The 13,408-nt window shown below is 39.8% G+C and overlaps 1 protein-coding gene across 1 annotated transcript in view; it reads right to left on the minus strand.

The window, feature by feature from the left end:
- gpat2 (glycerol-3-phosphate acyltransferase 2, mitochondrial) overlaps positions 1 to 643 on the minus strand; it is a gene marked incomplete at both ends in the record, with an annotated part of 42,076 nt that extends 41,433 nt beyond the window's left edge. The window contains one exon of the mRNA XM_080499979.1: positions 572 to 643. Within this exon, the coding sequence (XP_080356105.1) occupies positions 572 to 643 (72 nt within the window). The remainder of the gene's footprint in view (positions 1 to 571) is intronic.
- Positions 644 to 13,408: the final 12,765 nt, after the last annotated feature.

A 13,408-nucleotide genomic window follows, 5' to 3' on the forward strand; every position in this document is an offset into this window, starting at 1 on the left:
TTTTTAATGACCAGTTTCACGCAGATCAACAAATGTTTTCACATCGATATTTGGTTTTAATTATTTGACATTTTAAAGATGAATAGGGTTCCCATAAAAACCGGTATACCTTTGACACTTCTACTTCTGTATGGTGGATCCAGAGTTGTCTCTCCATGCTTTTTGTAGCTTCACTGTCCCAAGTGGATAATATCCGTCTCCACATTTGGTCCAAATGTATAATAATGTGGCTGTTTTGTGTCAATTCCTTACTCAATACAGATGTGGAGTATGTTGTTTGCCGTCCAGTGTACACTGCCTTCACCCTAAACATCATTTACCTTTAATCATGCATTTAGGCACATTTTCCTCAGTGTCAGTATTTCTTTAAAGAATCTGCTGCTTTTCTGAGGGACCAGTATGACTCACTGATGCATCATCTCCTATGATTTGGTAAACATCAAACAGAATTAAGCACAAGGGGGCCGTGCGTGTTCTCTCATGATTGTGAAGAACAAAGCGTCTGAGATTAGTGCACATGGGCTAAGTGGGAGATGGCAGTGAGAGAGAGTGATGCAGGGAGCGTTCTTACAGCAGGTCTCTTCTCTTGAACTGGTGGAAGGACCGCTTCTTTGTTTACCCCCTCACTCTTCTCCAGCACCATGGTGAGCCCGCCACCGGTTTGCATCAAAATCCTACCAAAAAAAAGAAGAGAGATTGATAGAGGGAAGACAGATGAGCATACTACAGGATGCCGTTTTAAAAACAGACTGTTAAGCGCATGCGCGTGTGAAAAGTAGCTGGGGTGTTCAGGGATTTAGGACAAATGACGTATGTTAAAAACACAACAACAACAAAAAGGTGTTTGTTTCGTAATAAAGAAAACACTTTGACACATCTTCCCAAAGCCTCAGCATATTACAAAATTCATTTTCTTCTATGGTGCTTTGTGACGATGTTGGCAGCACTCTTTCACTCAGCGCCCACAGCTACAATTTCATCCAAGTAACCAGCACTTTTTCCCCCTTCGACCATCACCAGTATTTTCGTTTCCTCAACTTCTCTTTCTCGTCTTTCAAGTAAATGGTACGCTGCCTCTTGAAGCTGGTTTTATTGTGGTTTTCTTTGTGTGCTTTCTTTAATTGGACTTGTGGCAAACTTTGTTGTGAAAGTTTTGAACTTACTCTGAATGTAGGTGGGAAAAGAACAAGGACAGAGGTGGTTAGAGATGGAGGGGGAACTCGAGGCTGTCCTTCGCAGCAGTGTACAGGTGGGGCAAACACTCACCGGTGGGTTAGAAATCATTAGAAGCAGGGTACAGACGCCTCTGATGAAAAACAACTCTTACGTAACTGATGGTGTCTCCCTTGGCTGCTTGGAAATGCTGTAATGAGGGCTGACAACATTGGTCAAAATGCTTATCCAATTCATAGCACTGGCTGCTCAAATGAGTCATATGAAATCATGGTGGAATTAAAGCAAATCAGAAAGTGGTTTAGACTCTCTGAAAGCTACGCCAGCACAAAAACCGCCATCCAGAGACCAATTCATTTCAGTTTGTATAAGGTTTTGTTTCTTCCACAAACAGAATAAAGCCATGTCCTGCTGTCATCACCGCACAGCTGATAAGTAAATTTGTCCGTGGTTACATTTGTCAGTTGTGCGAGTCTCATTAGGCTTCTACGGCAGACTTTTCCCTGTGCATCTCTGTCTCTCACTCTGTTGATCCCACTCTGCCCCATTAACTTTGCTAATTAAAACTTAAGCCTTCCCCATGGGGAGGTGCTCCATTTCAACTGGCTCGAGTTCGCACGTTCATTACTGGATCCTAAGGGATCGACGGCATTGATAAGAAGCACCTGGATCTCTGTGATGCAGCACAGTTGCGGCGGGCGATGGAAGAGACAAACGGGGACAGAGTGGTGTAAAACTGTAAGTTGCAAAGCTTAAGAGTCAGCAAAGGCTCTAATGGGGTTGCATAAGCCACTCTGATGGGAATACATAGAAACAGCCAGAGACAGCAGTATGCCAAGACCACGTTGATGTGACACGACAAACAAGAGTTTTGAGTTTCTTCTATAGTTGTACCTCTTTGTATTACAAAACATTTGTTTTGTACAGTACAAAACATTTGTTTTGTACAGTACAGTCGTACTGTGAGGGGCAAAAGCTGGACTGAACAGCCATTCAGATCTCCACAGGCCACAGGTTCCTCCCATCAGAGCTCACATTTATGCTTGCTTCTACTCATTAAAAGTTAATTGATCAATTACAGTCTTTCATTAATATGCTGTAGTTTGCTAATGTAATAGCCCAACCCTAAGTGGGCCCATGATGAGAAAGGATTAAAAATCAGAAGCCATTACTAGATGCCAGGTCAGATTAGAGTGAATATAATTTTAGAGCAGCAGTCTAAGTGGAGCTGGTTGGTGCATTCAAATCTTTTTCCAAAACCATTCAGCAATTAGCAGGGGCTTTAAATACGCTTAGTGCCTCTTTGAAAGGGAACCACACATAGAAAACCAAGAATCTCAATTAGATCTGATATTTTCTTTTAGAAACCCAGTCTGTCCATAAACATGCAGGAGTAGTGGTCGAGGATTTTTTTTTTTTTTCCTGTGGAAAGTGAACACTGTGTGCTAGATGAAAGTTAAAGCTTAGAAAAAACCGATACCGTAATTTCCGGACTAAAGCCGCTACATTTTTCACAGGCTTTGAACCCTGCGGCTAATTTATGGATTTTTACAGGTTAACAGGCTTCTTGCCACAAGATTCTACTTCTGCATGTAGATACATGCTGTTCTGAGCACCTCTGCTTCTTCAAAAAGTGTTATTTCTGCTCTTCGTGACTTTGTCTTGTGCTGCTGTCTGTGGTCCGAAACTCCAGCAGCTGACAGCTGTGAGTGATGCATTCGGGTTAGGGATGGGGCCGATCCCATCCGGTACTGGTATCGGGTTCCGATATCAACGCAATTCACCGATCGGAAATTTCCGATCCGACCTGCAGAGATATCCGATCTCTAAAGCCTCTGTGCTTTACCGCCTGCTGAAATCAAACAACAAACAACCAAACAGCTCTGGTATTGGAATAATATCTGTGTCGGCAGATCTCCAAATTCAGGGATCGGGAAAGAAAAAAACCTGGATCGGTACATCCCTAATTCAGGTGCATCAAGTAAAGCCGCTCTGCTGCACTCCGTGGCTGAGAAATCTTCCTCCTCAGAATCACAATCAGCGAATGACCGATAAAATACTTTGTCGACAGAGATAAAACCCTCAGTGATTCTCTCTCTCTGTGGGCTTCTCCGCAGTAGGCGGAGGACACACACAGCGCTGTGTGCAGGAATGGCCAGCACTGTCTCAGACAGATTTGCGGGAACTGTTGAAAATATGAGCAATCACCGTACTCCGCACCACAGCGAAATACCTGCCCCGTCACAATGTGGACACCTGCGACTGACAGTCGAGTGCAGCCTATATATGTAAAAATACAAAAATTTAATTTTGCAGGTGCGGCTTACATTCAGGTGCACTGGATAGTCCGGAAGATACGGTACTTACAGTATTGTCGTGTCAGATAACCAACTTTTAAACAACTTGAACATTAACTGAAACTGATCTCCTTTCTCGACCTCTCATAAATTTTCACAACACAAGGTTAGACCTGAGAATTTATGTTCTGCTGTTCGACAGCCCTGCAGATGCTGATGCGGCCTGTTGTTGACATGTTGATCGATGTCTTTTCTTTTCTGAATTCACCATCTTCTAATATCAATCAATTAATTGATTCTACTTGAGGTTTCTTCTTGAGTTTTTACACTCTACTGTCCCCAATACTTCGCCATGTGTGATTTCAGTTTTCTCTTGACGTTATACAAGTATGTCAAGTGCACAAGCGATTGTAACTGGGGCTCGAAGCATCAATTACATCCGTTCTCAGTTAACAAGAAACCAATGGAATATTCTGAAGGCTGATGGAGAACTTTCACAGCAACTCAACAAACTGCCTGTGACTGATTACCAGTCAACAAGCACTCGTTGTAATTGATAACACTTCAAATTCACTATGCATTTGTAAACCTACCTGCTGTAAAAGCAAGTTTATTATGCAGTCTTGGATAAAACAGCATTTAAGTTTGCTTGAATCTACAAGTGCCTCTTTGCTCTTGCTATATTGAACACAAAAGTCAGCAAGTCACACTTTAAACTAACAGCTAACTACTTAGCCAAATGACCTGTCAATGAAATACCAAGGGCAATGAAAGGAAATAGCAGCAATCCATGTTTGCACATTTTCACATCTCTAATAATTACAAAGAAAAAAAAAATCAAACAGTTAACACTGCAGAATGGTCATTTTCTAACAGCAATAAATGAGCCTTCTGTATACTGGCGCTGCTCTGTAATTCATAGCTATTTGAACACAAAATGATAATTGTGAGTATTTAAATTCTGGAATGACAGAATGAAGATACAAGCTTAATGATGCTGATAAATCTTGAGCAAACTCGCAGTGGAGTATCTCGTGCATCAGTCAGGAAGGGTCTAATAAAGCCACGCTGTTAAGAAGTCTGCATCTTTGGCAAAAATCACTACGACATGACACGCCACAAATAACATAGAGGGATGTCACAATAAAATAAATATGATCAATATGGTCTAAATGACAGTGCAAAGCAAGAGTTATCAAAAAGTCAATAAAAGCTTCAAATCGGAACGAGATACACACGTCAGATTTAATTTATATCGGGATGGTGTTTGTGATTTGTAGCCAGTCTGCTGAAGTGTGATTCACAGTCTCCGAGATTACAATTGTCTCAAGAGTCTGAAATGGACAACATTTGAATAACTAAAGATGATAAGGACAAAGAAAACATTTGTTCTTAATGCAGGAAGAAGGTGAATGTGTGTGTGTGTGTGTGTGTGTGTGTGGGGGGGGGGGGGGGGAATTCCACATGTGTGGTAGGTCAATGTAAGGGCAATGTGGTGAGCACAGAGTGTGCAAAACAGAAGGGTGATACCTCATTTATATAAGGCGCTAACGGGGCAGGAAGGATTCAAGTCACCCAGTGGATCGAGAGGAACAACTGACTATAAATGACTGAGCCTGGTTGTATTATACAAAAACCTTCTCTTTAGGCAGGACAGCTTTCACTTCTTTTAAAATGACACACAGTACATTTGCATTTTGCATGAGCAATGTTTAAGAATTATATGACCAAGTGAGAAACAGCCACCCATGTTACTGAAAGGCAGCGGATGCGCTGGGTCACCAGCTAATAAGCTCAGAATGATTAAGAGTGGAATGGACAGGAAACATGGGTAGCGGCATGCATGTTGCTTTTAATCAAGGCAAGACCTTTATATTGTAATGAATGGAGACCAGCAGGCACAGTTAGGATTAGAATTACTGGGACATGAAACAAAGATATTGAGTGCGAGGAGGTGAAATCTCCAGAACTGGACAAGAATGAAAGTCTACAGAGGGAAGATTTGTTTTCTTCACAAATCATTTCTGGCACTTACATTTAAGCTCCATTTGCTATTTCAAATGGACTGACTCATTTGAACTTAACAAAATAGGTAGGAGGGTTAGAGGTGAACACATGTTTATATACTATTGAGTTTGCTGATCAACATACCAAGAGCAGATTACCATTTATGATTCTTCCAGTGACTGTGGGAGTATGTTTTTTTTTTTGTCTTAATGAGCTTTGGAAAGTTTGAAACATAATAAAAGAGAAAAACAGTCGGATCATGTGAGAAGTATCATTTCCTGGTGCGAACTTCCCACGTTTTAGAAAACAAACTGTCTAGAGAAAAACAGCTTCTCCCTATGGACTCAAACCTCCTGATCTTAAATTATGAAGCCGGGTGTTTCAATAAAGTGTGACAGGAAGATGCTTCTGATTGCTTGAGGCTGTGCATTCTTTTTAAACCTCAGAAATGGATGTGGGTGAAAACAAGCTGAAGAAGGGAGGTGTGAACACGTCTACAATGAAACCGGACCTTAATGATAGAGGATAAAACCCCAACAGTTCACCACACGGTAATAACTTTAGATTTTACTGAATATATTCATTTTGTAGTGTAAAAGCTTAATGTAAAAACTTGACATAAGACACAATTATCCATCTTTTGAGATTTTACATGACATGTTTCAGACTCAGAATAGATAAAATAGTTTTTTGCTGGATTTGTAGAACTCAGACACAATAAAAAACATCCTTGAGGCTCACAAAAAGTGCAACTCTGGAAGGTGATGGTGTTTTATCAAATGTGAGAAATAAGTTTGACTGACTAAGTAACTAACTAAATAAACATACTTGTTAAGAGATTGGATTCCTCATTGCACACTATTGCTTTTAAATTATTAATAAAGAGGCCAACATAACAATATGAGAGGCATGCAGTGGGAAATACCTGCAGTTAAAAATAAGTATTAAACTCTCGATTGGTGAGAGAGGCTATTTATCATTGATGATTTGATAATGAGCAGTTAGTGGGGATAACAGGAACAGTCTTGGTTGTACCACGGCACACCATTGAAAACATATTTAAGACCAAGCAAGAGAGACATGCGAGAAGAAACTTGAATAACTTGTTGACTCCAAAGATCAGCTCTTCCAGCTCCTGCACAGACCAGAAGCATACATCCGATCACAAACCTTCACCATAACCGTGACATGCAACTTTTTAAAGGTTGGTGGGAGTTTTTCCTTCCATTTAAGCAGTAAAATGTGTCTGGATAAAAGAGATTTAAAAGCTATCCTGATCTTTTGTTTGGTGATTGATATCTATGTCTTGTGAAGCTACTCGGGAGTACTGCGATAAGAGCACAAGGTTTTATGGTTAATCCAGCAGTAGCTGAAAAAATATTAAATACTAATTGCCAGAAACTGTTTAGTCTTGGTCAAGACCAAAACATATGTGAAAGGGTGGCTGGTGTTTGCCGACACCAGTCACATTTAGGATCGATGTTACGCATGAATATAGCCAATTTCACTTTAGACTAGTGACGAGGATGCACGACCTTGCATTGGATAATTCTGTTTTGTAAAGAGATTGAGGAGGAATGTATTCTGTCTAGAGCTTTTTTCCTAATTTTGTCCCCAAGTCTACTTCTAATTGACTGCTTAGCATGGTAAAGGATTAAAAATTATGTGAGTTTAACGAGAAATATATTGTACCAATATTAGCTTCAGAGCAGCGATTTAGATTCAGAATAGAATCTAAGAGAGAGCAGGGTGGTTGTGATGGGAAATGAATTGAGGATGCAAATATCTAAATCAATGAGAGCGAGGAAAATTGAATTTTTGCGAATGACATGAAATTGTTGTTGATATATAAATCATTTGTTCTGGTAATTCCTTTTAAAACCCAGATGTCAAAAGCGTCATCTATAATTGATTATCTGAACATGTGATTTGAAGAGGGTGAGGAGAAATCTACAGAGCTTCCATACAAAAGATGTCAGTAGAGATGTTGTTACTGAGCACTCAAGGTCACAAAAAGCACGAGGAACATCATAAAGGAAGAGCGGCAGAAGAAAGTTAACTGCAAGTCTGTTCTGTACAAGTGGGATTGGAGTGGGATTTGGGTGAGAGGAGGAGAGACAATTATGTTCTGGTGTGGATTTTGACCTGCACTTAGGCCCTTATCTGAAGAGTGAAAAAAGAAATTAAAAAAGCCTTCGATGGATTATACGGGACAAGGTTAGATGTGACAATTGAAAAAGTTTTCTCTGACTTTTGGATATGACCTCCAGATAAGCATTGTTGTTGCTGAAAAAAAATGGACGATGACTCCTTTTTTGCAGGATGATATATATAATACACAAAAAACTTAACCAACAATATGAGGGTTAGCAGAAAAGCATATTACCATGAAATGAGCAATAGCATAAATAATATAAAAGGAATATGGGACCTATTAAATAACATAATTAGAAATGGCACCTGACTGATTATCCTCAGTACTTAGTTGACAAAAATGGTAGAAAAGACAATATGTATGATATAGTTTATAGCTGTAATGACCTTTTTGTGAATGTTATGGACCAAACTTGGCAAAAGAAACCCCTGATCCATTTGCATCTCAGGACAGGAATTTTATACTCATAGAAACAAGCTGCACAATTTCTTCATCACTTCAACATTTTACTCTCAAAACACAACAAATTGATTAATTTAACTTTAAAAGGCACAGCATTTTCTCCCAGGGTAAATACATCTCTGAATTTGTTTCACACAGGGCTGCAGAATTGAAGAGGTACCTGGCAATTGGGCAGAGGGCCATTAAAATATCGCTGAAGTGATGGACAATTGGACAGGAAGGCAATTGCGACTAGAGGACTACTCAAAGCTCTCTTAGTATGCAGTTCTAGATAGAAATGAAAAGGGCTTCAATGTTAGCAGTACCTTTATTATTTGTCCTGTATATCACTGTGGATCAAACCCATTAGTGATTGATTTTTGACAAGCTCGTGAGTACGCCGGGTTTAAAAGTCAATCTGTAACACCGATAGCGGTACTAAATGACTTCAACCACTGAAAGGAAAACTGTAATCTGAGTATCACTTCACAAAGGAAGAGTTAAATGAAAAGAAAAAAAAACAACAAAAAAAAACAGCCCTGGTGGTACATCATGCCTGGTGATAGTGCCAACAGCATGTCTTTGACATACAAATAGGCCATCTTAAACAAGCCAACGGGAATAAAAGATTCTGTTGAGCAGACGTCACATCACAGGCACCTCAGCGTGATGAGTTCTTATTTACAGTCTGAAAGTGAATCCGGCTATTCAAAAAGAATCCTGATGTGATAAACATACACAACTGCACACCTGAATGTGTCAGCTGTCTCACTGCTCGTCTGCACACCCATAGAAAATCAATCTGTGAATCAGTCGCTGTGCGTCATGGAGCCAGAGAGCTTCATTGATTTCCCAGAACAAAAGGAATTCTATAACTTTAGCCCCTGCTCCATTCCCCTATTTAGCAATGTTTCCACTTTATTGTCAGTGGCACAGCACTTACAGAAAATCCTTATATAAATATCCGGATAGGCAACAACAAAATCAAAAGGGCTTATAGTTATGCAACTGTAACTAAACACACAACAATCTGATTAGAAACAACCTCTTTCAGTTTTATAGGAAAGCTATTTATGTGATCTTTAATTAGACATTTTATGCATGATACGGTTTATAACAGACTTACAGTGCAACATATTAACACATGAAACCATTTACCTCATTATTATTATTATTTTTTCCAATAAAACATAGATCTTGCACTGCGTCAGTAATTATGTAATATAAAAAGCCACACTTTGGTGGGACATCATGGAAAACCTGGAAAGCAAATCCAAAATACTACACTGCATGACTTTGATGACAGAGTCTTCACAAATGACTGGCATGCAATAAAGTGCGTGAACAATAAGAGTCACATATGTAGTTTTAAATTTCAAGTGTTATCAATGAAACATTGGTGATAATCCTGCTGGAGCACAAGATTTTTTTTCTGCCTATCTTGTTTTCTGTAAGGTGATGAATTACTTCAGTGAATCATTTCAGGGTCATATGGCAGTGTACAGTCCGAGAAGAACACCGACATGTACCACTTCTCATGTCAGTCCAGGTCAAGCTGAGGCACAGCTGCCTCAGAGGGGTGACGGCGACTGGACAAGGCAGCTGGGGCAACTCATATGATCACAGGTGCAGTTAGTGGAAATACAGCGTTTCATTTGAAAATTGGTTGTGTTGATCTCTTTGTTTCAGGAAAAAAAAGTTTCACATTTACACAATAACATTTTGAAAATGATGTCTGTTTACATGGAAACGACAGAGATCTTGAAAAAGATGTAGTTTGCATGTTAGGCCACGAGTTGGTGCTGCTGTTTGCTATTGTAATGAAACTGCACATACATGTGCATAGAGAACAATATTCTATAAATATTAACAATGGCTCATTGACAGATGAGGAGGTTGGATCACTATTATGGGGTGACAACTGTAAAACTACCAAGTCTCAGGAGAATATGGACTGGGAATCATCCCACTTTGGAGGCAAACATTGTCGCTAATGTCCATCTACTCACATGTACGCAGAAGAATCATTTACTACAGCTGAGGTGTGCATGTGCAGCAGCAGTGTTTTCAGAAAAGTTGGGTTTTTTTCCCCCCCATTTACACAAGAGACTGAGGATTTTCAAAAAGTTCAACCTTGAGAGCAGTTTTCAAAAAGATTGAAAAGGGATTCGGAGCACTGTTGTTCGTCTATGGTCACTTAACAGCACAGCCTTGAGTGTGAATTTGCTCCATGGGTTACACAAATGTTGTTTATTGGTAAACTACCTTGACTAACAGTAAAGGTAGTTTTTAACACTTACAGTTGCATCAGGAAGATGGTTATCTTTGTGTGACCACATGGAAATGCAACATGCTATTATTGGGGAAATCAAGAGGCACAAACTGAAATGTTGTTGAGACCTGCCTGCCCCCCCCCCCCCCCCCCCCCCCCCCCGTGATTTCTACCTGTGGTCAGTACTCAAAGTTTGCCTCTCTTTGCTGCTGTTATATGATGGTGCAGTGCAGGGAGAAGCTAAAACCTGTGTCCAGAATACAGCCTCCAGTACAATGCTGTTGGTAAACAGCTACATTTTCTTCACATGTTGTGCCACTGGCTTATAAAGGGCTGGTGGTGTTCTGTGGGAGGAAAAACAGCAGAGAAGAGCTGAAATGGATGCCACCATTTGTTTATTAAAATGCATTCACACTCTTCCTGGTACATTTCCAGTGTAGTTCAATCAGTCAAACAGCAGCCCGGGGCTCAATTAGCCAGAATAACTAAAATCACACTCTGAGTATGAAGGGAACCTTTTTTGCATTTCCAATTATTCCACAATATCTGCAGCACATGCCAGCACGTCACTTGGGCATTTATAGACGTGGATGTATCATGAAAAGGACCAAAGTTGATAGAGACGTTATTTTGACCACACAAATGGACCATAGCAGCTTAAATCATCAAAAAAGCAACCGCTAAAAGACTCATGGCTAACCTATAAAGCAACAACTTGGCTGTCCCAAGTGATCGAAGACAGGTCAAAGCTATCATCTACAAAAAAAAAAAATAAACTGTCCATTTTTCTAATTAGCAGCTTCTCTTTCAGTTTCTCTGTATTGCAAATCATCCTTGCTTTCACACTTCCTAAGCCAATTGTGAATTGTGAGGTGGAACAAAACACTCTTTGAGTGCTACATGCATTTCTCCTATCGTGACATGTCAATGCCCATACTGTGAAGAAAGCTTATTGGTTCTGCTCACCTATGCATACAATTCTGGTATGAATTTAAGAGCATTTCTAATTAATGTAAATAATATAAAGGACTGAATATATTTCTTCCCTTTGGATAACCCCCCCCCCCTTCTCTTCCAGTCACAAAAGACAAGCCACAGACGGACTGATGAAAAGATGTGTATGCCAGATGTAGGGCCCCGGGGGAAGGAGGAGAAAATTGCAGTTACTTTTGATGTTCTTCCATAAAAACATTAAAGCATACACACAATTTTACAAAATGTGATTGAGATAAAACAGGAAGGGGGCGGTGGGTGGTGGGCAATAGACAGCCTTGAAAAAGTCGAGATCAGATTGTTTTCGACGAACAGGATCTGATGATAATTACACTGATCAACGCGTTTCTGACTAATAGAAACTGATGATAATTACACTGATCACTGAGCTCTTTCTGTCTGATACTGTCAAATAAAAAGGTGCCTATCTTGCACTGGGTTCACAAAAACAGAGGTCTAATTACATGTCATGAACTCATCTTTTCACATTCACACCTCCATATCGCTCTTTCTTCCTGCTTTGAAACCCATTTCCATCCCTTCCTGACAGGCATGATGCTTTATTTACTACTGTGGGACACAAGGCACCTGAGCCGACCTGCCAGATTGCAGCGGATCGAGGTACGTAGATGCAGGAGGCAAAATACCTGCAGCTATGCTTCTCCTAGACTCCGATTACACACAAATATGAGAAATTGCAAGCCACACGAGCACGGAAATCGCACACAAATACATAAAGACAAATCTCCGAAGCTGCAATGGAATGATTCCTTAAAGCACAACCTACAAACACAATTATGCAATGATGCAAATTGTGTCTTATGCAACTGGTCTATCTGGTAATTGTCTCTTGAAGCAAAAATATTGGGGGAGGGTTTGACAGCTTGAATGCAATAGCTGACAATAAGCTGCGGAAAACCGTGTTGCACTAAAATCAAACATGAGACTTTTCCAAAAGCCACATTGATAATGAAGAATGTAAGTTGCTTGGATCAACAGCACTCCAATGATGACACCTATTTATCATATAAGAAATTTCACATTGGCTACATTATATATTAGCTCGTCAGATTTCATCCTCTGTGGCAACTAAGCTGTGCGAGAGAGGAGATGCTTATTTAATGCAAACAGTGACAGCATGCTTTGTGCTATACACTGCATTAAGTGAAAATCCTCTACATCTGCTCATAACTGATTGAGAGGAAATTCACTTCAGCGCTTTCTGATTGAAAATAAGAACAATGCCAGTTTAAGGAGTAGTCCATATGACGACCCCAGATGGTGTCCCACGACTAGAAGTTAATGCACGTCCGTCATGTAAAGTCAACTCTGACAAATCACGCAGAGAAAGTCATTGATCAATAGTAAAAAGAAACGACTACAATTACAATTAATGGATAATGAGCCAATCAGTTGAAAATCAGTTGTGAATTTGTAAATGAAAAATGTGGTTAATCAAATGCCAGTCACAGTGGCATTCACAGTGTTCCCAAAACACTTTGTGTCAACAGCAGCACACAATTCACTTTGCAACAAAAGGAACTAGAGTCAATACATGAGTCAATACATGGCACCAGTTTGCACTATGTTGCAGTGTTACTTATGGACTTCTTGCCCAATATTTCATTTTCATGTTTCCTCTAGATGTTTTCAAGGACCCCAGTGCAAGTTAAATAAACCTGCCAACATGTCAAAATTATCCTGAATGAATTCAAGTGATATTGCTGGCAGAAGAAGATTATAGGCATTTTGACATGCGGAAACAACATAAATGATTAAGTGACAGGCTGAGTCGAACGCAGTAGATTACCGCTGAACAATTATTCAGCTTTGTCAGAAAATAACATTTCCCATAAGCCTCCAGGTATCCCTGAATTTAGACTTTTATTTAGGAAATAGAAGTTTGAAGGTTAAAAATGTTAACCATGAATGTATAAAAGTAAAGATGTCCAAAAACTCTGAATCGTCCAAAATATTGCGGGTTTGTTTTTTCTCAAGTTTTATGTGGAGGATAAGATCTGAAAATATTTCCTGAAGGGAAAAAAAAGCACACAGCGGGTCTTTGAAATG

This window comes from Blennius ocellaris (assembly GCF_963422515.1).
Source record: "Blennius ocellaris genome assembly, chromosome: 7".
In the NCBI taxonomy this organism is placed as follows: domain Eukaryota; kingdom Metazoa; phylum Chordata; class Actinopteri; order Blenniiformes; family Blenniidae; genus Blennius; species Blennius ocellaris.